This window comes from Geotrypetes seraphini, chromosome 1, assembly GCF_902459505.1.
Source record: "Geotrypetes seraphini chromosome 1, aGeoSer1.1, whole genome shotgun sequence".
NCBI lineage: Eukaryota > Metazoa > Chordata > Amphibia > Gymnophiona > Dermophiidae > Geotrypetes > Geotrypetes seraphini.
Window position 1 is genome coordinate 213,973,244 of NC_047084.1, and position 27,111 is coordinate 214,000,354.

Below are 27,111 nucleotides of genomic sequence, written 5' to 3' on the forward strand. Positions count from 1 at the left end.
TTTCTTTGACCGAGGATGTGCTACCTATGACAACTTAGTAATTGTCATAGTAGTTTCCCAGGTTTGTTCTTGGAGAACACTGAGGTCTTTTCTCCGTAGTAGGATCCTGCATTGAATAATCCCTGATAACGGGTCTTTTTGTAAGAATATCTTTAGGTGGTGGTATATTTTTTTGGATATTCTGCTTGGTTTATTTTACTATATGCCCAATAGAAACATGATGGCAGATAAAGGCCAAATGAGCATCCATTCTGCCCATCTGCAGCATCCACTATCTCCTCCTCTCCCTAAGAGATCCCACCTGCCTGTTCCACGCTTTCTTGAATTCAGACATAGTTTTTGTCTCCACCACCTCTACTGGGAGATTATTTCACATATCTACCACCCTTTCTGCAAAAAAGTATTTTCTTAGATTACTCCTGAGCCTATCACCTTTAAACTTCATCCTATGCCCTCTCATTCAAGAGCTTCCTTTCAAATGAGCCTCGCCTCTTGCGCATTTATGCAATGTAGAAATGATATGAGCTTTGGAGCAGCATCGGAGCATTTAGCGCCCCAGACAGCAGTAGAAACTTCTACCGTGGCTTAGTAAAAGAGGGCTTATTATATTTATGAACAATTTGTGGTCTTACTGTCAGACAATCACTTATTTGCATGTAAAGATCTTGGTTGTACATTATGGAAAGATTTTATGGCTTTTTTGTACAGCTTTTAGTTTAAATGGTATTTCCTACTACTACTACTTCTTATCATTTCTATAGTGCTGCCACACACACATAGCGCTGTATATTACATTAACTATGTAAGAGACAGTCCCTGGTCGACAGAATTAACAATCTAATCAGACAGACATATGGAACAATTTTTTGCTTTTAAAGAATAATAATTGTCAAAAATGTTGAGATGTCTTGAGAGAGTGTGTGTGTGTGTTTGCAGTGGGATATCGCTCTTGATATTTACTTCAGATTTACTCCATGTTTGAGTGTAAACAAAATAATGCTTAGAAAGCAATGTGTTTCCATAGAGATGTGGATCTTCAGTTAATATTAACATTAGCTCCCTGTCACTGCTAGCAATAAGCACAAACTTCTGAAACTAGTTTACAAAGGCCACTTACTCTCACCACCTGATTACATCTCGACTATGTTATGTTATTTATTTATACCATTTACAAAAAAACTAAATGGTTTATATGAATTAAAACATACAAAAGATAAATATAAACCATGTCATAAAATCTACATTTAATTTTCACAAGGGTGACTACGATAAAATGAGGAAAATGGTTAAAAAGAAGCTAAAAGGGTCTGTGGCAAAGATCAGAAGTGTAAACCAGGAATGGATGTTGTTTAAAAATACAATCGTGGAAGCACAGACCAGATGTATTCCACGTATTAAAGGTGGAAAAAAGAGAAAATGAGAGCCGGCATGGTTTAAAGGCGAAGTGAAAGATGCTATTACAGCCAAGAAAACATATTTTAAAAAATGGAAAAAGTATCCCAATGAAGAAAATAAAGAGAGACATAAGCACTGACACCGCTCACTTTCATCCTATAGTCACTAGGTTTCACGTTCTGTATTTATGCAGATGACATTCACTCATTCTTCCTTTAGATACGCATTCTCCTGCATCCTACTCATCCATTTCTGCAAGGTTGGACACTATTGCAGTCTGGCTTATGTAAACAAGCTCAAGGTCAACTCTCAAAAGACAGCAGTGTTACTTTTCTCTTCAAAATATTCACCAGACCAAACTCTAAATTTCACTATGAAAGGAGTGCCCTTACAATTTTCACCTAAAACCAAAATTCTAGGCGTTATAATAGATCAGTGGTTCTCAACCCTGTCCTGGGGGACCCCCAGCCAGTTAGGTTTTCAAGATATCCCTAATGAATATGCATAAGATATATTTGCATACCTGTCTCCTCCATTATATGCAAATCTTTCTCATGCATATTCATTAGGGGTATCCTGAAAATCCAACTGGCTGGGGGTCCCCTAGGATAGTGTTGAGAACCACTGCAATAGACAATACTTTAAGCTTTCATTAACATATTTCTAAGATAGTATTTTCTTCTTTTTACGCTCTCTGTCAAATCCAATCCATTCGCTCATTTCTTCATCATAGTTCACTTCGCATTCTTATACATTTCCTCGTTGTGACCAAACTTGACTACTGCAATTCCATCCTCATCAGACTCCTGAAATATCAACTACATCAATTACAATTAGTTCAGAACATTACTTCACCACAGTTCTAAGTTTGATCACGTCACACCGCTTCTAAAATCAGAACATATCCTCCTAGTGTCATATCGCATTCTTTTTAAATATAATATTCTCTCTCATCAGATTCTATCAAGTGGTCTTCCCTCCCTTCTATATAGTCTCTTGGTACCATACTCGCCACAAAGAACTCTACGTTCTTCACAACCGTTATTAGTTGTTCCCTCATTTCAAAAATTCTTCCTCGACTTTCATAGGAATTCATCATTTTCTGTCATGGCTCCCACTCTCTGGAACTCTCTGCTTCTTTATCTCCATTTAGAAATATAATTTGTGACTTTTAAGATGCAATTAAAGGCATACTATTTCTCCTTGGCTTTCTGATCTTAACACTGTCGGCAACTTTTTTTATACTGGCATTTCTGACCTTATTTCATCTCACTTACCCCCTGTTTTACTAAGGTGCGCTAAGCGTTTTAGCGCGTGTTTAGCATGTAATTAGCACGCGCTACAATGCTTACCACACCTTAGTAAAAGGAGCCCGAATCTAGAAATGGTGGTACATACATAGCAGGCTGGCTCCATAGATCCACCAGAGTTTCTCTGTGAAGCAGCAGTCTGTCACCCTCCGACAGGGGACCACCTGAAAGGGCTCTCAAGGCACTAAAGCCACCAAGAAAATGAACATTAAGCAAAAAAAAATAAGAAAAAGAAGCAGAGCAAAGACTTCTGCACTGATTGCTTGCAGAAATTGCAACTGGATATGTTTGCTAGCTTTCAGGCTAAGGGGGCAGAGCATGTGTTCAGAAAAGTTTGTGGATTTATGCAACTCCTGGATTGCAGGTTGGGATTGAACACCTAACATATGGAATCCAGAAGGGACGTCACAGAAGAGCCCTTACTACCAGCTATTTTGTAGGCAGTAAGGGCTCCCATGATCTTTGCTTTGGTCTTTACAGAAGAAGACGTAAGAAATCTACCTGAACCGGAAATAATTTTCAAAGGTTTTCAAAGGTGATGAGGCAGAGTAATTGAAAGAAATCTCAGTGAATCTGGAAGATGTACTAAGCCAATTTGATTAGTTAAAGAGTGATAAATCACCTGGACCAGATGGTATATATCCTAAGGTAGTGAAAGAACAATTGCTGATCTGTTAGTGATCTGTAACCTGTTGTTAAAATCATCTGTAGTATCTGAAGATTGGAGGGTGGTCAATGTTATGCTGATTTTTTAAAAGGGTTCCAGGGGAGATTCGGGAAATTACAGACCAGTAAGCCTGACAGTGGAAACAATTATAAAAAATAAAATTGTGGAACATGTATACAAACATGATTTAATGAGACAGAGTCAGCATGGGTTCAGCTGAGGGAGGTCTTACCTCACCAATTTGCTTGACTTCTTTGAAGGTGTTTTTATGTTTCATTAAAACTTGTTATACCGCTTCAGCATATCACAGATCTAAGTGGTTTACAATAAAAATTCAATATAAATATGTGGATAAAGGCGAGCCAGTTGATGTAGTATATCTAGATTTCCAGAAGGCTTTTGACAAAGTTCCTCATGAGTGGCTCCTGAGAAAAATAAAGAGTCATGGAATAGGAGGCAAAGTTCCATTGTGGATTAAGAACTGGTTATCAGATAGAAAACAGAGGGTAGGATTGAATGGCCATTTTTCTCAATGGAGGAGGGTAAATAGTGGTGTGCCACAGGGATCTGTGCTGGGTCTAGTGCTATTTAACTTATTTATAAATGATCTGGAAATTGGAACTACGAGCAAGGTGATTAAATTTGCAGATGATACTAAACTGTTCAAAGGTGTTAAAACGCAGGACTGTGAAAAACTGCAGGAAGACCTTAGGAAATTGGAAAACTGGGCATCCAAATGGCAGATGAAATTTAACATGGGCAAATGCAAAGTGATGCGCATTGGAAAGAATAATCCGAATCATAGTTATCGGATGCTAGGGACCTTCTTGGGGGTCAGCGCTCAAGAAAAGAATCTAGGTGTCATAGTAGACAATATGCTGAAGCCTTTTGCCCAGTGTGCGGTGGCAGCCAAGAAGACAAACAGGATGCTAGGAATTATTAGAAAAGAGATAGTTAACAAGACTAAGAATGTTATAATGCCTCTGTATCGCTCAATAGTGTGACCTCACCTTGAGTACTGTGTTCAGTTCTGGTCTCCTTATCTCAAAAAAGATATAGCGGCACTAGAAAAAGTTCAAAGAAGAGCAACCAAGATGATAAAGGGGATGAAACTCTTCTCGTATGAGGAAAGACTAGAGAGGTTAGGGTTCTTCAGCTTGGAAAACACAGCTGAGGGGAGATATAATTTAATTTATAAAATCCTGAGTGGTGTAGAACAGGTACAAGTGGATCAATTTTATACTGCATCAAGATTTACAAAGACATGGGGACACTCAAAGTTACAGAGTAATAATTTTAAAACCATTAGGAGGAAATATTTTTTCACTCAGAGAATAGTTAAGCTCTGGTACGCGTTGCCAGAGGATGTGGTAAGAGCAGTTAATGTAGCTGGTTTTAAAAAAAAAATTTGGACAAGATGCTGGAAGTAAAGTTCACAGTCTGCTGTTGAGACAGACATGGGTCGGTAGCATGGAATGCTGTAACTATTTGGGTTTTTGACAAAAAAAAGAGAGAAAGTGGGGCGGTAATTTTACACATCAACCTATGACAGTGTTGAGTTTCAAATCATTTATTCAATACAACACATATATAAATAAATATCAGTCCATATAACATATCCTGTTGTGGGTCTTTTCAGACTCTCTTGTACCCAACACAGTCCGTGTTTCGACTGTAACATTGAAGCCTATGTCAGGGTATAGATAAATAATCCACTAGATGGCATTGGAACACTTTGCATCTATGGAAAAAATACTGTGCGATCACAAATCCAATGTATCACTCAAAGTGCAGCGTAGTCAGGCCTCTCGCAAACAGCTTCAAATGACAAATGACTATTTGGGTTTTTGCCAGGTACTTGTGACTTGGATTGGCCTCTGCGAAGACAGGATACTGGACTAGATGGACCATTGGTCTGATCCAGTATGGCTATTCTTATGTTCTTAAACAATTTCTTCTCTTCAATTGTCAACTAATAAATTGCAAGAGTACAATAGCAAACATGGTTACGCAAATTATTTTCTTCAAATGCCGACTAATAAATAACAAAAATGCAGTAACAAACAGCTGAGTTTTCAACTGCTTCTTACATTGAAACCAGTTTACACAGAGTCACAATTGGCCCATTTTGACACCAGCAATACAGAAAGTCATCGCTCTAGTGTCTGCATAATTTCCCTGCACTACTGGAATTAATAGCTTTTGATTTTCGGATCGTAAAGATCTATTAGCCTTATAAAGTGCCACAACTTGTTCAAAGTACCATGGTGTTTGATGGTAAATAGTCTGGTGGACTACAGAAACAATGTTATGTTTAGTTATGTTAATCAGGTTTTCTATTCCACCTTTACCTATTCAATTGAAGGTCAGATTACAAGAGGTTGGGTCAGTTACCCAGGAAGTTACAATGGACAGTTTGAAACGGACATTCAATAGAGTTGCTTGTACAGGTAGATCAGTACAGTTATTAATACAGTTAGGTCATAGTTACAAGTTTAAGTAGGTCATCTTTGGCTTTAATCCCATATACTTCTACTTGACAGTTACGCTCCATGCAAAAATATCTCCTTTACCTTCCACCTCCCTCAGACATTCATCTCAGCCATGAAACAGGCCCAAGCTATCTAGATCCCAAACTGTGGAATGACCTTCTATTAGAAATTTGATTAGAGCTCACTTATTAGAAATTCAAGACCTTTATTAAGACATGGCTTTTCTAGCAGACCCCCACTACCAATGCTTAACCCATCCTCAACCCTTTCTGCCTCATCCTCTCACTAGACCAGTGGTTCCCAACCCTGTCCTGGAGGACCACCAGGCCAATCGGGTTTTCAGGCTAGCCCTAATGAATATGCATGAGAGAGTTTTGCATATAATGGAAGTGACAGGTATGCAAATCTGCTCCATGCATATTCATTAGGGCTAGCCTTAAAACACGATTGGCCTGGTGGTCCTCCAGGACAGGGTTGGGAACCACTGCTCTAGACCACTAATTTTGTTCTCCACACTATCTCTACCTTCTCTTTTTTTATTTTTGCTTATTTAACTTTTTTTTATTAGATCAAGAAAGTATAATAAATATAAATAAATAGTACACAGTTGGTCTCTTACTCTTCTTTTACTCTATCCAGCTCTAATCGAGTTGAAGTCAGTTGTGCCTCTATCACCTGTATTTCCTTTTCCTGGGTAGACGTCAACTCTCGTAGTCTCTTTTCCTTATCCATTGATTCCTGCAATTGAGTATGGTTGGGTTAAAATAGTTTCATTATTTAATAATTTTGTCAGACATTTAAATGGATCGAATATTTGAAATGATGCTGCAAAGATATCACCAGTAAATTTTCTTCTCAAAAATCCTGCTGTACTATGTATATTTAGAGATGACAAACTAACTTCACTTGAAATTATTCCCCTATTACCCCCTATTATGTAATGTGAAACTGTAAATCATTTTGTTGTATTTGTTTGCCAAAGGAAGTCTAGAGAAATCCCTCAGTAAACGAAACTAAAATTAAAAACACAGTCCAATTTCTCAGTATCTTTTATGAATGTCCAGTCAACTCTTGCAAACATTTCTGGTACACATTTTCAATTATAAGCAGATCAGTAATAATTGAAAGCAGGTTAACTTAGGGCTTCCTTTACAAAGCTGTGATAGTGATGTTGCCAGTGTAAATGCTCCAAAGCACTTAAGAATTGAATGGGCTTCAGAGTATTTGCCGCGCCAGAATCACTACTGCGGCATGGTAAAAGGAGCCTTTATTGCCATTTAAGATTTTTATGAGGTTACTAGTCTTTAAGCCTGTTACATTAATGGGTGCTAGAATAGATGTGTCTGTCTGTCTTTCTTTCTGTCTCTCTCTCCCCTTGGCTGCTTTCTGTCTGTCTTTCTTTCTCTCTCTTTCTCCCCTTGGCTGCTTTCTGTCTCTCTCTCCCCTTGGCTGATTTCTGTCTGTCTGTCTGTCTCTCTCTCTCTCTCTCCTTGACCGCTTTCTGTCTGTCTGTCTTTCTTTCTGTCTCTCTCTCTCTCCTCGGCTGTCCACCACCACCCCTTGCCTGCTCCCCCTGTCCAGCAGTAGCGCTTTCTTTCTGTCTCTCTCTCTCTCTCCTTAGCCGCTGTCTGTCTGTCATTTTTTCTTTCTGTCAAGAGGCCATTTTGCAACAGATGATGAAGCAGAATAAGTTGTGCTGAAAGTTAAGTTTTTGTTTTTTGGGGGGGTTATTCATTTTTGAATTTATTTTTGTTTTCATAGCGATTTCCCTGATGAAGTTCAGGTGAAACAGGGGCCCTGTTGGGAATCTCATTTTGTGGAGTGGACTAATCTAATGGCAGCGGAGGTTATTAACCGCAAAGATTTTTGTGCACACTCCAGGCTTTAAGACTCTGCTATCCTCTGTTCAGCGCCATGATGTAATGGACTTCAAACAGATACATTTTTTGGTTTTTTGCTTTTGATATTTTGCCAATTATGATAAATAGTGCTCTGAAAAATTTAAAGTGAGTCATTGAAAGGTTTTGATAAGATGGGAGTTTTTCTGACCAAGGATGTCTTCTTGTTTCAACATTGAGCTGAAATAGGTTGGTCTGTGGGATATTAGCTGTTGTCTACATCCCTGATTACCAATTATGGTAGTACAGCAGACCCTCAATATTCACAGGGGTTAGGGGCAGAGCCAGCCCGCAAATATTGAAATATCGCGGATAACTTTCAAGGCCAGCTCTGACCCACCCCCACCTCCCTCTTGCGTCCCGGACCTTCCCCAAACCTTATTTGGTGGTCTAGCAGCGACGCGGGACAGGATCGATTGTCCTACGCTCCTGTCCCGTGCAGAGCCATCATCAAAATGGCTGCTGTGAGTTCCCGTTGTAGTCTCGAGCCATTTTGATGACGGCTCTGCACGAGACAGGAGCGTAGGACAATCGATCCTGCCCCGCATTGCCGCTAGACCACCAGATAAGGTCTGGGGAAGGTCCAGAATGCAGCGTTTCTTTTTTAACAAAAATCACGAATAACCGAATCCACGGGTATTGAAACTGCGGATTCGGAGGGGGTACTGTACTAATTTAAGTACAAACATTGAAGACCTCTTCACAGGAAATTTCAACCCAGATCCTCAGCGACACTCAAAGATTTTCATTTGCCTGGTGATTCACGTGTCAACTAGTCACTGGATCGTATATCAGTATATATTCTTTAAATCCAAAAATTATAGTGTTTATATTTTATTCTTTGTGGTCATTAAGCTAGGGACAGATTTGCTGCCATGTTTCACCCTGTTTTTTTTCAAGGCTCAAATCCCTAAGTTGAAAAATATATAAATTAACATTCCTGCCTTCGGATAAAATCGGGCTACAAAGCTACTATATTTAAAACTATAAAGTAACCAAACCTATTAGAGGGACAAAGAATCTTTACACCTTACCTACTAATTTCACACCAACTTTTCCAACCACATCATCTGATAAAGATGGTGTTTTTTGAATGATCTTTTGAAAATCTAGCCCTTGGACTTTAGAGCCAGAAAGCCCAGGTGTAAGGGGAGAATTAAAGTCTGCTGTTAATAAATAGGGGAAAGAGTGTTTTGTTTTCCCTTTCTTCTTTTCTCCGCCAAGTGCAGATTTGATTTACTTTTTGAACTGTGCCCATACTGGGGGCTACAATAAAAATTGCTGAACTGAAGTTTACAACTGAAATCTTTTTTGTGTATTTTGGTACATAGTTGGGCTACACAGGGACCTAGCATTCGACAGCCTATTGCCTGATCCAGAGCATTCTGCAGGCGTAGATGGTGTATACTGAGACCTTACTCAAGACCCTAAAAATCATATAACACATCTGTTATATAATCCACCCCTGCCCAGAAGGAATTGTGGCTCACTGCTGTCGTCTGAGTCTCCCACCCGGCTAAGCTTTGAATGGCATGCTTGGGCTACAAAAGACGCCACTGCTGCTGCATTTAAACCCAGCACCACGGCCTCAAATTGTATCTTAGTAGAGAAAGAGAAGCTGTTCACCCTCTCCAAGGTGAAGAGAATGAGAAGGCACTCTCTAAAGTTAAAAGGGGATAGATTCCATACAAATGTAAGGAAGTTCTTCTTCACCCAGAGAGTGGCAGAAATCTGGAACGCTCTTCCAGAGGCTGTTATAGGGGAAAGCACCCTCCAGGGATTCAAGAAAGGGTTAGATAAGTTCCTGCTGAACCAGAACGTACGCAGGAAGGCTAGACTCAAATAGGGCACTGGTCTTTGACTTAAGGGCCGCTGCATGAGTGAACTGCTGGGCACGATGGACCACTGGTCTGACCCAGCAGCGGCAATTCTTATGTTCTTAAGTATCTTAATGACAAAGTCCAGTCTGTGGTCCTGGGAGTCCATCAGAACTACTCCACCTTCATGGGAAGAAAAGTAGGTTTAGTAACTTGCACCACTAGGGAATCTACCTTTGGTGTATTAAACAGCTGCTGGAACTCGGCATCCAATGGGTAGAGCTTGGCTACCCTCAGGGCACCTCAGGGACCTCCCAGTGGTCAGTTAGCATCCTGGTAATGTCTACCTCAGGGGCACCTCAGGGACCTCCCAGTGGTCAGTTAGCATCCTGGTAATGTCTGGATGCAAGGGAAAGCATGTCACCTGCGCCTTTGTGCTGCTCATGAGTGAGCACAGCATAGCAGAGGTCTGGGGTGGCTCCAGTTTTAATTCCTGGAGTGATCCTGTAATAATTCCCTGCAGAGTGGATGGTTTGAACAGCCTGTGCACATTCAAGTCTTCTCTGAGGTCCAGGGCTGCCATCTGATCATGGTCTAGCCCACCAAGCTGAGATGCTGAATCTCCAAGTACGAAGGACCCCGACAGAGAAAGCAGTGGCATGGACTCCGAACCATCTTCATCTGAATCCTGCACTTCCTGGGTCTCCCAACACTTAAGCATGGCTTTAACTAGGGGACCCCATGCCCTTAGCAGGGAGAAGCCTAGCACAACTGTCTCCGACACCCCCCCCCTCCCCCGAGGGGCCAGGCCAGCTTCTGTAGTTCAAAAAGCTTCATACATCACAAGTATGAATTTGGGAGCGAAGCACCACCAGATTGCCCGGAGTGTCTTGGTTAGACTCCCATGATGCCTTATGGGGTTTCCCTATTGGCACATAGCTGCACTTCACTGAGGACACAAACTCTTGAACTTTTACAGCCCAGGAAATGTTCCATATGGGCTCCAATCACCCCAGATGCATGAGAAGGGGTGAAGTACGAAGCTCCCACACCCCCTCATAGGCCATGCCTCATGTGGAAAAAATACCTCCCTTGGACAGGCATCCACTGCAAATCTGACATGAATCCAAAGGATTTTCACCTGAGGAGTCCATCTATGCTATTTTTAATCAAAGATGAGAGGGTTTGAGTCAGATGGAGGCTTTTGAAATCAAATTGGGAAATCCAAGATGGTCAACATGACCCATGGAGGCAAAAATGAAAACAAAAAAATCCAGGGAAGAGGCTCTTGGAGGTAGGGAATCCTGTCCCTAGCCTCATAAACCTATAAACCTATATAACTAGCTTTTAACCCCCCCCACACACACACACACACTAATTTTCCCATACTCTAACAGCCTTACTCACTGTGCCATGCTAGGAACTGCTCACAGAGAACCTCTGGTCAGTGGTTTGAGAAGACAAGCCTGAAAAAGGAAAACCGGCTTGTTTCTTCAGACTGGTCTCCCCGTGGGACCAAACCCTCAGACCCCCACCGGAGAATATACAACGTTGTGTGGGGAGGAATGCAGTCAGCACAGATCCTGGTATAAAACCGCCATGGAAGCCACAAAACCTGCACTCAAAAAGTGCACAAAAAGTGCACAAAGCCCACTGCAGATGAAACCTGGGGTGAGCCTGCTCCCAAGGGAACAGTCCCTGAGCCTCCAGACTGTTAATGCAGGCCGGCCACACAGAAATCATGCATAGCATGTGACTGCAGGCTACAGACCTCTGCCCTGAGTCTGTATGTTCTCTCAGTGAGAGATGCCTTGGGAAACCGAAAGACTCTGTAACACCAAAAAGTCCTACTTATGGAAGAAACCCCCCCCCCCAAAAAAAATAAAGAAATAAATGCAAGCAGAACAGAGAAGGTCCTACAACTTCACAGTAGAGAGCAAGCCTGAGGAAATCCAGCACAGCCCAGAGTGAGAGGAGGAGGAGGAGCAAAAGAATATGTAAATTAGGCTCTCTATAGACTTCGCAGTAAAGGAGGGTAATACCCATTGGTCAAGACTGATATTCCTGTTGTACTACAATAGCAATTTAGGTGTAAACTTATTGAGTGACACCTCTGACTTTTACAAGTAATGTCTAAGTGTATGTGCAAGTTATAGGATTGTCCTTTAAATGTGCTGTCTGCTGTTCTTTTTTAGAAAGATAGGATAGGTGACAATGACTGGAACAATACTTGGGCAATTTGGATAGGTACTGAAAAAAAAGAAGCAAACAAAATAATCAAGAGCTTGTCATACCTGAAGAATAGAGAAGCTGGTGTCAGGTGACACTTCTGGAGAAGAAAGGGAAAAACAAGTCCCCAGCCATGGTAGGAAACGAGATTTGATTGTGTCAATACCACCATAGTGTCCACCTAATATAATGCAGAAAACAAGAACATGAATCCAAAGCAAGCTAATGTTTTCTAAAAACATAGTAAATGTTTTCTATTTTAGCTCTCATATAAAATATACCACTTGTTTTGGCAATACCAAGCAGTAGACTATAGATAATCTCTTTTATTTGCTTTATTATTTTTCTATGTCCTTACCTTGATATCTTTTCCAGTAGATAGATGTGTCATTCTAGACAAGTGGGTTATCTCTCCATAGCCGCGAACAATAGGGTTACCAGATAGAGAATGACATGGGGAAAAAATGTGTCCCCGTCTCCACGAGCTCGGTCACTGCCTCATCCTCACAAACCATCTGATCCCATCCGAAGAAGCCTCGAATAGTTATAGTTTTATATTGAACAAGCCTCGAATGGTTATGATTTTATATTGAACTTATTTTACTAAAGTATAAAAAGAAACAATATTCTGTATAATTGGCATTTTATAAAACACAAATAATACAGAGCAAGGATCAACACAATCCCTGCCTCCCCTCCACCAATATACCTTCTACTAGCAAAAAAACTGAATAAGCCAAATTATTACAGAATGCTACACAGAAAAATCATGCTAACAGAATACCGCAGTCACACGTGACAGGAATAGTGTTAGTGGAATGCAACTAGGGCAACTACTCCCAGGTCAGAGAGAGCCCTACACCAGCTGGAAGCTAAAGAAGCACAGCCTGGGCAGTCCCCAGTTATGTCTTAACACCGGCTCTAGCAGGATACATATTTCAAATCTGATATATTCTAATCACAAAACAGAAAATTGTCAGCATAGCTATTGCTAGCATTCTTAGTTGGCATAACTAATGTCAGCAAAGGCCTATGGGAAATTATCTGACTCTGGATGCAGAATTCTGTGCTCCTGCACAGAATTCACATACATTCATCATTCAGCCAGACTGGATTGTTTATCAAGAAGATAGGCTGCTTGAATGGGACAAAGAAGCCAGAGACTAATCCCATCTACCATGCCTGCAAGTATCACACCCTCCTTATCAATTAAATTAACCATTGTTTCAAACAGTTTACAAATTCTAAACAGAAAGATACTGGGACATACAATAGTTTCTATACACAGAATAAGATTCCAAGCTATAAAAGCCTCCTTTCTGCAACACATCTGCAGCTCTCGCTTTCTCTTTCTCTGTCTATCCTTCTCTTTATCTATGGAACACAAAGCTTGAACCATCACCCCATCCCCCTTTTCTCTCTCTCTGCCTTTCCCTGGAACTTCAGGCTTCTATGTTTCTCTTTTCCTCTGAACTCTGTAAAGCAGGGAAACTGCTTTGCTCTCTACTTAATTGTAATGCTTCATTGTAATGCTTCAGAATATTGCTTTTCTGTAAGACTATTTCTATAATATATTCTTTATGCAATCACCTCTGGCTGTGCCTTTTTGATTCTACTTCCTGGTGAATCTTCAGTGAGGGAACTGAACCTGGGACCTGGCGTGTGTAAGGGCGCCTCTAATATAACCCCACCAACCATACATTGTGGGGGCCACTAACAAACCTTACATTTTGGGGGCTCATCTCAGTCCTTCCTGATTTCATTTGGGTAAGTAGAATTCAATTTTTTTTTTCTTCTCCTTGTATGCACTGGGCAATAGGATTATGCATAGACAGAGTGAGATAGAAATCAAAAGACCTTGGAAAACCCTTAGATTGATCGTACGTTAGACTGGCTGACACACTGGTGAAAAGTTCCAGCAATATTGTGGGGTTTTATACTTGGTGAGATTTTTTTTATCAATTGACTTTGTATTTTTGATTGATAGACAGACTGAGATAGAAATCAAAAGACCTTCTGGAACCCTTAAATTGTTATAGACTGGATGACACATTTGTGAAAAGTTCTAGTAATATTTTGGGTTTTATATTTGGTGAGATTTTACTATCAAAAAGCTTTGTAGTGTTACCAGTGCCAGTTTGCATTGTATGATTTGCTATTATAAGCTTGCTAGGGTGTTGCATGTAAGAATATTTGAGCTGCTCTGAAGAAAAGCATGGTCCAAAATTAAAACAGTCACTCAATTGAGACACGCCACATCTGTACTAATAACTTTTACTTTTTTACCTTGTGCTTTTAATTCTATTTCTTGTCAGTCTCTGCCCTGGTGAAAGGCCCAGTACACACTGGACTGGAACTGGCAGCTGGCATCTGTCCTCTTCTAACAGACTTCTTATATTTTTTCTTGCTAAACTTCTGCCTGTAAATTTCAGGTGGAACCATACATTGTGGGGGCTACTAACAAACCTTACAAAAATGAAATCATTTTTTTCTACATTTTGTTGTCTCGTCATTTTAAACTTCAAATCATGTTTGTCTCAGGTGCTGGTCTCTGTTTTCTTTTGTCTTCTCTTAACTCACTTGCCAGGGTCTCCTGACCACTTGACATTTCTTCTTTCTCCATGCTCACCATCCATCTTTTATTTCTGTGTATGTATTGTTCCCAATGTTCAGCATCTCCCTTCTCTATATCTCCTATACATCCCTTTCTAGTATTTCCCCTGTGCCTATCTCCCTGCCTTCATCATCTCACCATTCTATGATTCCCTTTCCCTGTGTACAGGGAGTGGGGAAAGAGAGAGATCCAGTGTGCATCTATCCCACTCCCTCTACTGCCACATCCAAAATTTCTCCCTCTCTCATCCCCTTGATCATGTGTATTTTTCACCACTGCCCACCAGCCCCATGCCCAATATTTCTCCTTCTATCACCCCTTTCCAGAACCATGCCACACCTCTCCCTCCATCACTATGTCCAACATTTCTCCCCCTTGCATCCCCTTCAATCTGGTCCCTCTGTTCCCTCTCCACCACCATATCCAACATTTTTCCTTCTAATCCTTCTCTACCTCACTCCAATCTCTCTCTCTCTCTATGTCCAACAATTTTCCTCTTTCTTCCTTTCTCCATGTGCACCATCTCTTTCCCTCTCACTCACACATTCAAGCCCAACAATTCTCCCTTTCTATTCCCTCCCTTGTGTCCCAAGTTCATGCCCCCTCCCTTCTGTGTCCCGAATTCATGCTCCCCTCTACCTTCCAGCCTTTGACCCAGATTTGTGCCCCTCCCATGTCCCAACACGCTCCTTCCTTGCTTCCTTTCTCCCTTTGTCCCACGTTCATATCCCCTCTCTCCCTTGCTTGTTCCCTTCAGGGCCACATTCACTCCCTTCAGAGCTGTCTAGTTGGGCTGCTCCATCCTGCCTTCAGTCATACTTTTTTTTTTTTAGATTTCTAGATTTTTAGATTTTTAGATTTAACCATAAGTTCAATGCGGTTAACAAAAAATTATGCTATGAGAAAATACAGGAATAACATGATATACAGAAATTTAATTGATCAAGAATTTGGAAAAAGAAAAGTCTTCAAAAGTTTTCTGTAATGTTCATAAAATGTGGATCTAATCAATAATGGACGGAAATCTTGTCATAATAAGCTGCTTGGTAGGAAAGACAATGCCCATGATGTTTTTTACTTTTACAACCCTTAGCTGGAGGGAATGTAAATAGGGCATGAGATTTTCTACTATTTTCATGTGCCATGAACCTAAATCTGTTGACAAGATTTAGCAACACCAAAAGATGGAGCAACACCAAAAGCAAAAGCAAAAGCAACACCAAAAGCAACTTTATAGTATAAGCATCCCAGCTTAAAAATCACCCAGTCCTTCTTTCAGGTGGGCTGCTCTTTCCTGCTTTCAGCTGCACTTGTTCTTTGCAGAGACGTGGGCAGCGGCTCTTGCACGCTACACATGGCTGATCTGTAAACCTTCCCTCTGACGTCGGAGGGAAGGCTTCCAGGTCAGCCACATGCAGTGTAAAAGAGCCGCTGCCCGCATCCCCACAAAGAACAAGTGCAGCTGAAAGCAGGAAAGAGCAGCCCACCTGGAAGAATGACTGTTTAGGTAACTGGGATCCCCAGCTGATCCGGAAGGCTTCCCTCCGACATCAACTCTGACATTGGAGGGAAGCCTTCCGGGCCGGCTTCAGCGGAGGGAGCATACAGCTGGATGGCAGGAAGGAGGCCTGTTTACAAATGGGATCCCCAGCGGTGATGAACAACAGTGGCTGCACATTGGAGAGGAAGGGGTGGGAGACTTGCGCAGTGCCGCGTACCCCCCACAAGCAGCTCGCGTATCCCCCACAAGCAGCTCGTGTACCTCTAGGGGTACGCATACCGCATGTTGAGAAATACTGGTTTACATCAGAGTTTGGGGGGAGGAGAAGAGTGAAGATCTGATTGGGAGTCCTGCCGGCTCAGCGTCACACTCTAGGGGGAGCAGTCAAGAATAGGACAATGACAATATGGCCTTCGGAACTTGGAGGGACCATGACGCCACAGTTAATGGTGGTAAGAAATGAGGGGTGTGCTTCCAACTGTGAGGACAAAGCTTTCCATCATTCTCGCGGTGGTGAAAATTTTGTTTCCATGTCTGCAGTGAGTCAAGCTTTGGCATCTCCATAGCCATGGGCAAACCACAGCCCACCGTGGCTTGCTATGGTGTTTGTTCACCATGTTATTCTCTAGTTACCAGACTGTCCAGGTGCCCAGATGGACTTTCCAAAACCCAGCAGTTGGCTAGAGCTTTCCCAAAACCTGGACATGTGTGGAGGGCCTCTGAGCATGCGCGGATGATATCACATGTATCTGTGCATGCTCGAGGCCCCCAGACACAGCCCAGAAGTCAGGAATAATGAGACGAGGCTTGGGGGGGGGGGGGCAGAATGGGACGGGGGCCAAAAGCAGAACAGGGCAGGGCTTGGGGCAGAATGGGACAGGCCGAAGGAATAACAAGGCATGGCCACAGCGGAACAGGATGGGGTCATGCATCCAGGATTTCACAGAGAAAAATATGGTAACCTTAGCAAACTATATGCAGAAGGAATCCGCTGTGAATTTTTTCTGTGTCCCTCCTACTTCACTAAGAGCTCTACTGCCATCTGCAGTTAGTACCCAACAAACAAGTGCTCCATCAATATCATACAGAGGACTTATCAGTGAGATTCTCAAGGTTAATGAGAGTGGAAGATTTTAATATTCAGGTTGATATGGTGAATGAATGTAAAACAAAGGGCTAAGAACATAAGAATTGCCACTGCTGGGTCAGACCAATGGTCCATCCAGCCCAGCAGTCCGCTCACGCGGCGGACCCAAGCTCAAGACCAGTGCTCCAAATGAGGCCAGTCTCACCAGTTTAGCATGAACTTGTCCAACTTTATGAAACCATAGAGGGTGTTTTCCCCTATAACAGACTCCGGAAGAGCATTCCAGTTTTCTACCACTCTCCTATTTTGCATCGGGTTTTACGATTCTACAACTTGACTGCTGTAGACCTGTGTTACCGACAGGTCTGCCTGGTTGTTGTTTTTTTTTTTTAATAGTATTGATATTTTGCATGTATTACACATGTGAAATATCTGCCCATTAAAAAAAAATGAAAAAAGCCTCCCGACAGCGTAACTTCCCTCCCCCTCCCCGCGTGTGAATATGGCAAGAGGGATACCCACTCTCTCCTGCCACCAGACATCCCCCACTGCCGCCGATCTTAAATATGGCAGGAGGGATGCCCACTTCTTCCCACCCCCCACCAAACTCCTTTGCACTTAGATATGACAAGAGGGATGCTCACTCACTCCTGCCATGGGCCCCTCCATGGACCCTGTACCTTTAAGTCGGGAGCAGGAGGGTTGCCCAGTCAGACCCTCCAGCCTGCTCCTGTGCAATGGGAGCCTTAGGCCTCTCCTCGATACATCATGTGATGCATGGAGAGGGGCCTAAGGCCCTGATTGGCTCAAGCACCTCGGACTCCTCCCTTGGGAGGGGCCTGAAGCACCTGAGCCAATCAAGGACTTCCTTAGTGAGGAGCCTAAGGAAGTCCCTGATTGGCCATTGTTTTGGCAGCTACTTCCTTAGGCTCCTCCCTAAGGAAGTCCTTGATTGGCTCAGGCACCTCAAGCTCCTCTCTTGGGAGAGGCCTGAAGTGTCTGAGCCAATCAGGACCTTAGCCCCTCCCTGTGCATCACATGATGCACCAGGGAGGGGCATAATGCCGGCATTGCACAGGAGCAGGCTGGAGAAGCAAGAGGGTCTGACTGGGCAATTCTCCTTCTCCCGACTTAAAGGTACAGGGGGGGGGTCGACAGGGTGGGGGGTTGACGGCGGGGGGGGCCAAACGGCAGGAGGGAGTGGGCATCCCTTCCGTCATAACCAAGTTCAGCAGGGGGGGGTCGGCGGGGGGGGGAAGTGGGCCAATGGCAGGAGGGAATGGGCAAACCTCTTGCCATATCTATTTTTGGCGGGGGGGCAGTCGATGGCAGGAGGGAGTGGCTATCCCTCCTGCCATATTTAAGTTTGGCGATGGCAGGAGGGAGTAGGCATCCCTCCTGCCATATTCGCACAGGGGGGAGCGTCTGGTGGAAGGAGGGCGTGAACATCATCCCTCCTGTCATTTTTTTGGGTTCAGGGAGTAAGGGTGCGCTTTGTCAGGGGGGAGTGCTGTTGGGAAGCTTTTTTTAAAATTGGGCAGATATTTTGCATGTGTAAAACATGCAAAATATCAATGCCATTAAAAAAAATGAAACAAAGGGCAGAAGCCCTGACAGCAGTGACAGGATACATGATCGGTTTGCTTAGTGAATCTAGCCCTTTGAGTCTTCTGCTTTCTTTCCATAACCTGGGTTTGCAGGGGGGAGGGTCTGGGATCTCTGCCACCATGTTTCTTCTCCCACTGCCTTAGCAGACAATGGGCTCCTTTTACTAAAGTGCACTAGCGTTTTAAGCGCATGCAGGAAATTATCGCGTGCTACGCTTCTAGAACTAACGCCAGCTCAATGCTGGCATTAAGGTCTATCGCACAGGGCAATGTAGCGCGTGCTATTCCGTGTGTTAAAGCCCTAGCGCACCTTAGTAAAAGGGGCCCAATATCTCATCATCTGGTAGTGGGGCCTAGTCTCCCTGTCACTTTTTCCATGGGTCGGGCTTTCAGCTTTTCCTCTTTCCTAAACTCACCACCAGCATGCTGCTTTGCTGTTCTTCCCACTTACTTGCCCAAGTGGCCCAAGGTCTCTATCACCATGCCATATTTTCTGCACCCAGGCCAGCTCTTCCATTCCTTTGGTGGCAGGCTCAGACTTTCTGTACCCTGAAGCTCACCGTTTCTTGCTGTACTTTTTCTACTCCATATGTGTACAGGTGAACAGATAAACAAACAAAGACAGGCAGACACAAATTGACCCTCTCCAAACAACAGTCACACTTTCATGCTGAATATAGTATGACTAGTCTTTAAGTCTTTAATGGGTGCTAGAATATATATCTGTTTGTCTTTCTTTCTTTCTGTCTCTCTCCCTCCCGTTGTCTTTCTTTCTGTCTGTCTCTCTCCCTGGCCCCCTTTGTCTGTCTGTTTGTCTCTCTCCCTGTCCCTGTGTCTTTCTTCCTTTCTTTCTGTCTCCCTATCGCTGTCTATCTTTCTTTACTTCTCCCTCCCTCCCGCTGTCTGTCTTTCTATCTGTCTCTCTCCCTGCCCCCTATGCAGCAGCAGCATTTCCCTCCCCCCACTTCCCTGTACAGCAGCCACAGCAGCATTCCCTCCCCCTCCATTTCCTTGTGCAGCAGCCGCAGCAGCATTCTCTCCTCCTCCATTTCCCTGTGCAGCAACATTTCCCTCCCCACCCCACTTCCAAGTGCAGCAGCATTTCCCTACCCCCACTTCCCTGTGCAGAAACCGAAGCAGAATTCCCTCCCCCTCCACTTCTCTGTGCAGCAGCGTTATTTCCCTCCCCTTCCACGTTCCTGTGCAGCAGCAGCATCATTTCTCTCTCCACACCCTCCCTTCCCACGGTCTGGCTGGCTCCCTTAGTCCATTGCCGGAGTTATTTTTAAGTTTAAAGTTGCCACAGCGATTCCTCTCATGATCTCCGCCTGCATCGGAAGCCTTCTCCAACGCAGGTGCGGCTCATGAGAGGAGCCACCCCCGCACGACTTTGAACTTAAAAATAAACTTTGGGCGTGGAGTGTAAGGGAGCCGGCCAGACCACACAACATCATCTTGGGGTCCGCGAGTGTGGGGCCGTTGTAAGTGCGCATGCGCACTCCTGCCTGCCATGGAGCTACGGACGCACGGAGCCACAAAGATTGAAGTGCACATGGTACGAGACTGCTGGCAACCCTACTTCTACTCACATATATATCAAAAGCAGAGAAGGAATAGTGTCAAATGAACTCAAATATTATCACATGTACAGGGCTCAACTCTTACTCACCTTGTCTGGCTGTTACACTGAGGATTGTGAAAAGCTGTCCTTGAACTTTTGAGTTCAGTTCAATTAGTTCACAGCACTGGCTCAGATTCTGATCACATGAATTAATCTGTTAAAAAGCACAAAGCTTTAGCATAATTTGGGTTATGTAGTTATAAAGTAATTATCAGTAGTACATAAAGCTTCAATTTTAATATATCACATATCTTTAAAAGTCTGATTTCCTTAAAAACATGGGCAAACCAAATTATTGTATAAATCCTTGCACATAAAATTAGGCACAGATCCCAGTGCTAAGCATTATTCTATAAACAGTGCCTAACTTTGAATGTTTGAAAATTACTCTGAAATTTTTCTCAGACCTCTGGTTAACACAAATGCTAAATCTAATATACCCTATGAAAACAATGAGCCTGAAACCAAACTCATATCTTACTTACAAGGCAGCAAGCTAACTTTTTGAAAAGAGAAAGTAGTGACCAGCCCAATAGCCAACCAATTGAAGACCTGCTTTTAATTCCCAGGTCAAGTTTTCTGTTCCCTGGCAAGATTGGGGGTGCTGTAGAGGCAGTGTTTATCATAACCTATGAAGGAAGAGATATGCCCTAGTCTAGAGAGTTGTGCAGGGACAGAAATTCCACCCGTCACCGCCAAAATCCCACCTATCCCCACGAGGAATCCTCTCCGTCCCTGCCTATCCCCCAATAAAAGTTAGCTGTCCCCATAAAAAGCAGAAATTACTTCAGAAAGTTTTACGCTTTTTTTAAGCCTTAGTTTATTTAAACTAACAATAAAATGCAATCATTTTTTAACACCCCCCTCTCTATAAAAAAAAATATTTAGTAATAATCCATGAGTCACAAAGCAAGGGTGCACCTAGGAAAGGGGAGCATCATAAACACTGCAGTGAGCATTAGAACATCAATATACCCATTGTTAAACTGAAGCCAGATTAATACAGATTGATCCTGCACAGTCAACGCTAAAAGAAAAAAATAGTCCTTTTCATACATACAGACCACAACCTCCCTACCCCTTACACTGGCTCACTTGCTTCCTCGTCACCATCACCAACTCTCCCTACCCCTGATCCTGTCACCATCATCTCTGTACCCCTTATGCCTGTTCCTGTCACCAGATTCTCTCCCTTCCCCTTCCCCCCATCCAGCCTGCCACTTCACTCTCCCTACCTCTGCCCAAGGTGGAAGGCTATCACCTTGGCTGGCCTTTTTGCCACTTTATTCTCTAGCCACCTGTCATCCCATGCTCCATGTCACCATTGCCTCATTCTCCCCTAACCCTCATGATGGTCGTAACCTGTCCCTTTTGCTAGTTCTCATTTTAGCCATACTGCCTGCCTACTTGTCTTTGCTATCTTGTGCCCCCCCCCCTCTCCCTGCCACCTCACTCTCTCCCTTCATGCTAGTTCTCACTCTTTCTTCTCCTCACCCTGGTCTGCCTGTCACTTCCTTCTCCCTTTCCCTTAGCTGTCCCTCCACAATCCCAAGCCCACCCCTGCCTAACCTGTGGGCCAAATTGACTTTCCTCTGTTTCCTCCCTCACCTGTCACATGCATGCCAAGTCCCAGCACCCACCAAGCCTTTTCCCCCTCCCCCACCTCCACTAGCCTGACTTCAGCAGCACCAGCCAGCTCCTGCCAAGTGGTTTGTCAAGGGGAGTAGGCCCTCTCCCAGCCAGCCACCCCAGTGCCCAGGAGCTGCAGCCACCTTCACCACGGCAGAGGGGAGCCATGAAGGGGGAGGTGCAGGGTCGATTCCAGTAATAATGAATGATGTGGAAGTTGTGGATTATAAAATCCTGGAGTAGAGAAAATTCTGTAAAGCGAATTCATCTTCCCTGGAGCAGCCTTGACAGTTACAGGCATCTCCCAATTTCTGAAACAGATTTGTTTAAACAGTTCATGCAATGGTAATTTGAAGCGATTTTGGGAAGGTCCACAAAAATTCAATATATTTTGGAATTCAACATTAAATGAAGAATCAGTCTCCAATGAAAGAGACAAATCTTTGCACAACCGGTTAATGTAAGCCGCAAAAGAGAATTCTTCAGGAGAAGATCTTCTTTTGGGAATAGCTGCACCAACAGACTCAGGTTCAGAGAGGGAAACCCCATACTCCAAGTCAAACTTTGAATCTGAGAAACTTCTGGGAAAAAATGTCTAGAAGTCCTGCAACATTTTCGGTACCAGTCTGATGAAGAGGCAGAAGTGGATCGATGAAGTTCCTGATGCCACTTCAAAAAAGAAGGACGACTAAAAGAGGAACTCTGACATCTTGGTCTGGAATGCCTCACAGAAGAGGACTTATGGCCCAAAGTAGCAGCTCAAAGTCTCAAAGGGGAGCATTACTGAGAAGAAGTAGAACTTCTAAGTGAAGAACCATACCTGAAACAAGATCGGCGCCAATAGATAGAACCATGACACCTCATAGAAGATCTCTGAGCAGTATTTTGATGCTCCAATGGATCGGTGGTATCAGTACCTTGATGCCTCACATTGATATGATCAGGTTGGGCCAATACCAAGGGAGTTGAGTGTAGGAGGCGCATATAATGTGACCTAAAAAACTGAAAGAATTCATCAAGCTTTTCTCAAAAAGAATGCACCAGTAGCAATTGCTCAACAGCTGGTACCATCAGTGCAGCAGGTTGCTTCAATATGGATGACCTAGCAGAAGACGCACCCCATATGGGAGAAACAACCTGCAGCTCAGCAGAACGATGACAAAGTCTTTTGGCCTGCATCAAGAGACCCAATGCCATCAAGGCCTGCGATGCCTGTTGAGCAGTATGCACCAGTACTAAGGGCTCACAAGCCAGTACTATCAATGCAGCATATTGTCTCAGAGAGGGTGACCTCAACGAGGATGCACACCTAGGAGGAGAGACAAGCTGCAGATCCTTAGATCGATGACTTGATGTGCGGTCTGCATCAAGAGACTCGATGCTGTAGAGACCTGCAACGTTTGCTGGGAAGAGGATGACTCAGAAACTGGCTTGCCCCAATGCTAAGAGATTTCCCAATATTGATGCCAATGTAGGAATTTTCAAAGTTTTTTTGAAGTTTTTCCGATATCCATAGCGAAGCCAAACAGCTTCTCCCGTTGAATATGACAGGCTTTAATAGAACGCTTGTACAAGGTGGAACACTTAATACACGATTCAGTTTGATGATTAGGGCTCAAATATTGAAGACACCAATTATGTGGGTCAGTTAATAAATAGGCCTCTGGTACCTGCAGTGCTTTTTAAATCCTGTTGTAGATTTCAACATTGGAAAAATCTAGTTTGCGAGATTAAACTCAATAGTGAACAAAGTCCTACCAGGAAAAGAACCTCAAGGCCGAAGCCCGAGATTGGATAAAAGAAAAACTAATTTTTTTAGAAACTATATAAACAAAAGTAAAAACTAGAAACTAAAAAAAGAAGAAACGCAAAGTGGGAAGGCAATGCCGACTGAACAGAGTTCAGTCATACACAGACTTCTTCACTCCATGGAAAATGAAAAACTGAGGTATCACAAGCAGGCATCGGGCGGGAAAGCACTCGTGCATGTACGGTACAGGCAGTCATGAAGTTTCTTAAGACTTAAGGTGACAGTACACTTTTCATACTGTCTGTACCAGGCTCCATAAGAACATAAGAACATAAGAAGTTGCCTCCACTGGGTCAGACCAGAGGTCCATCCTGCCCAGCGGTCCGCTCCCGCGGCGGCCCATCAGTCCGCAACCTGTGAAGAGGTTACTGACCACTTCTATAACCTACCTCAAGTTCTATCTGTACCCCTCTATCCCCTTATCCTCCAGGAACCTATCCAAACCTTCCTTGAACCCCTGTACAGAGTTCTGGCTTATCACCTCCTCCGGAAGCTTGTTCCATGTGTCCACCACCCTCTGGGTAAAAAAGAACTTCCTAGCATTTGTTTTAAACCTGTCCCCTTTCAATTTCTCCGAGTGACCCCTAGTGCTTGTGGCTCCCCACAGTCTGAAGAATCTGTCCCTGTCAACCTTCTCTATGCCCTTTAGGATTTTGAAGGTTTCTATCATGTCCCCTCTAAGTCTCCTCTTCTCCAGAGAGAATAGCCCCAGCGTTTTTAACCTGTCAGCGTAAGAGAAATTTTCCATACCTTTTATCAGTTTAGTCGCCCTCATGGATGACGTTGTCCTAAGATAAGATATGTATTGAGGTTGCAAGTCGATAGCTACATTTAAACCCTGTGGCTGGAGACTTTGTAGTTAAGTTAGTTGAAGGTTCTGAAGTTTATTTAACGTGACATAGCTAAGTGTTTACATCATGAATCTTTTGGGGGTTTTGACCTGGATTGACACCATGAGAATGGGCTAGATGGACCATTGGTCTGACCCAATAAGGCTATTCTTATGTTCTTATATGGTTGTTCCCACACCATATTCTTCAATCAGCCGTCTTACAGACATGCCTTCATCAAGCTTCTTCAATACCTCAACTTTCTGTGCTATTGACAGAGATAAACGTTTCCTTTTCTGCTTCTCACTGTCATCCTGAGTGGAATCTGCATCTCTCTTTGCCATCGCTGCTTGGCTGGCCCGGAACCTTCTCTCCAATGTCAGAATTCACGTCGGGGGAAGGCTTGTGGGCTGGTGGCGTGCAATTGCTGCACGTGCCTGGCCCTTCCTTGCCCGGAATTGCGGTGGGGGATGATTGGATGGAGTATGTCGGGTAGTGGCAGCAGGTGCAGCGGCGGACGTGGGGGATGGATGTAGCTAATCGGGTGGCAGGGAGGAATCAGCGATAGCTTCAGCGGGGGGCAGGCAGGGTGTGATCCCGGGTGGCAGCTAGCCCACATATCCCCAACAAGCCTACTGCTCTAGGCTACTCCTTATACTTACACAGAGGCCACCCCAAAAATCTGCTTTGCCACCCTAACCAGAACCAGCATCTCTAAGTTCATACCTAAACAAAAATAACTTGGAACTTTACTCACACCTGCCTATTCCAACTAGAATGTCCCTTATAATAAGGACATAATACATGCACATACTTTCAAACACGTGACACATACCCTGTTTATCAACGTAGACTATCCTGTCTGCAACGTTCGGCAACAATCATGCTTCCTTGCTTCACCAAATCCACATTAGCCACAAAGCAAACCTGAATCTGCAACCTTTCCCATGTTTCTAACTCAAATTATTTTTTTCCATCTCCCCTGGTAATTTCTCAACATCACCAATTTCTCTTTCTCTGTATCTTGTCTTGTTTCCCCAGTGCTTTCTTTGACCAAGTTTCCAAGCTTGTTAAAACTCTATTAAATTCCAAATACTAAGCCTTTGACAACAATAAAAAGAAGGGTAAAGACAAATGAAAACAATAAAGATTAAAAATTTCAAAAACGTACAAACGCAGAATTACACATATAAGAAACAAGGAGAGAAAGAAGAACTACAAGGAGTAAAGGAAAGAAAACATAGATGGAAGAAAACAATAGGGCAAAGGGAAAATATTTTGGGGAGTTTTTTTGTGTTTAAAGCTCCTTGAATTTACCTAAATGTTGCTAAACCATAAGATTAGGAGAGTTAATCCAGTCCAAGCATGACTGTGTAAAGCCTGAACCAATTCAGAACTAATTAGCATACCTTATTTTTTAGTTTAGGCAAAATACATTGCAATCCCTAAAACCATAAACTAAGAACAATGTGCTTGGCTCCTATTCCTCTTCAAACTTCAAAATGTGCACGGTGCTGTAACTTTTGGCAATAATCCTATTCTTAGATTTTTTTATATTAAGGCGATAGTGTTTGTTTTTCCTGTCATATCAAAATCTAATCTAAATAAAAACATGCATTACAATGCACAGTATTTCTTATAACCAACGCAAAAAGGTCTGCCACCTTAAATTGGTGCTAGCAAAAGTCACATATCCACTGCTTTATAAAAGATTTCTAATGTCTCCTAAAGCCAAAAGATATCCTAAAACTATTAATTCATAAATTGTTTATGTAGATCAGAAAACTAGTTCTTGGCTCCTACAACCACAGGTCTACCTAGTTAAGTTATCACACAGAATGTTGGGTTTTGTTTATTTTTATTATTATTATTAATATTCAAACTCAGTTAACATTGATTCTTCATAATTACCCAAGCAGTATTTGCTTATAATTCCTTGTTCCTTTCTGCTAAGCACAACATAAACAAAAAATTGACAATCTCCTTTCAAATATGCAAAATGGGTCCTAAGCACTAGTAAAAAAATTATTGAAATCCAAAGCAAACACTTTCCTCCTTGCTTTAGGAAATTCTGTTCGTACTGGCTCAACTACTAAAGTTCTCTTTCTTCCTGAGTCTTATCTATTTCAGCTTACTGCTCCCCCTTCCTATTTTGCAGAGGAGAATATGTTCAGCTCCTCCCATCTCTGTGTATGGGGCACCATCTCAAATTATTTTTTATCCTAACATCCCCTCTCCCCCGAGGATTTTACAGGGAGGAGATAAATAGTTTAAGGGGTCTCATGGGCAGATTTTTACCTCTTTGCAATCCCCTTTGTTTGTTTTTTCAACAGGAAACATTTCTAGCTTTCTTAGTGTTGCTTACAATTCTACTAATGTAAAATTTGACATAGCCAATTTGTCCTCCGCACTAAACTTTGGCCAGAAGCTAGGTGGAGTCTCAATACTTATCATTTGCTTCTTATCTTTTCTCTTAATATCGGACACACTATCATTATCACTGCAGGATCCTCTCTAAGGGCTTTTCCAGAGGACTGCTGCCTGGGGAGGTCTTTCACTTCTGCTTTACTCCCCATTCTGGCCCCTTGAGCCACCCCGCATTCA

At 43.0% G+C, this 27,111-nt stretch overlaps 1 protein-coding gene across 5 annotated transcripts in view; it reads right to left on the reverse strand.

Moving 5' to 3' along the window:
* Nucleotides 1–27,111, reverse strand: part of SPATA18 (spermatogenesis associated 18) — a 218,097-nt gene that overhangs the window by 174,338 nt on the left and 16,648 nt on the right. For all 5 annotated transcript variants that reach the window (XM_033945672.1, XM_033945636.1, XM_033945653.1 and 2 more), the window contains exons 2-4: nucleotides 20,287–20,392; nucleotides 11,874–11,989; nucleotides 6,484–6,602 (exon numbers count right to left, since the gene is read on the reverse strand). In XM_033945672.1, the coding sequence (XP_033801563.1) occupies nucleotides 6,484–6,602; nucleotides 11,874–11,989; nucleotides 20,287–20,392 (341 nt within the window). The remainder of the gene's footprint in view (nucleotides 1–6,483; nucleotides 6,603–11,873; nucleotides 11,990–20,286; nucleotides 20,393–27,111) is intronic.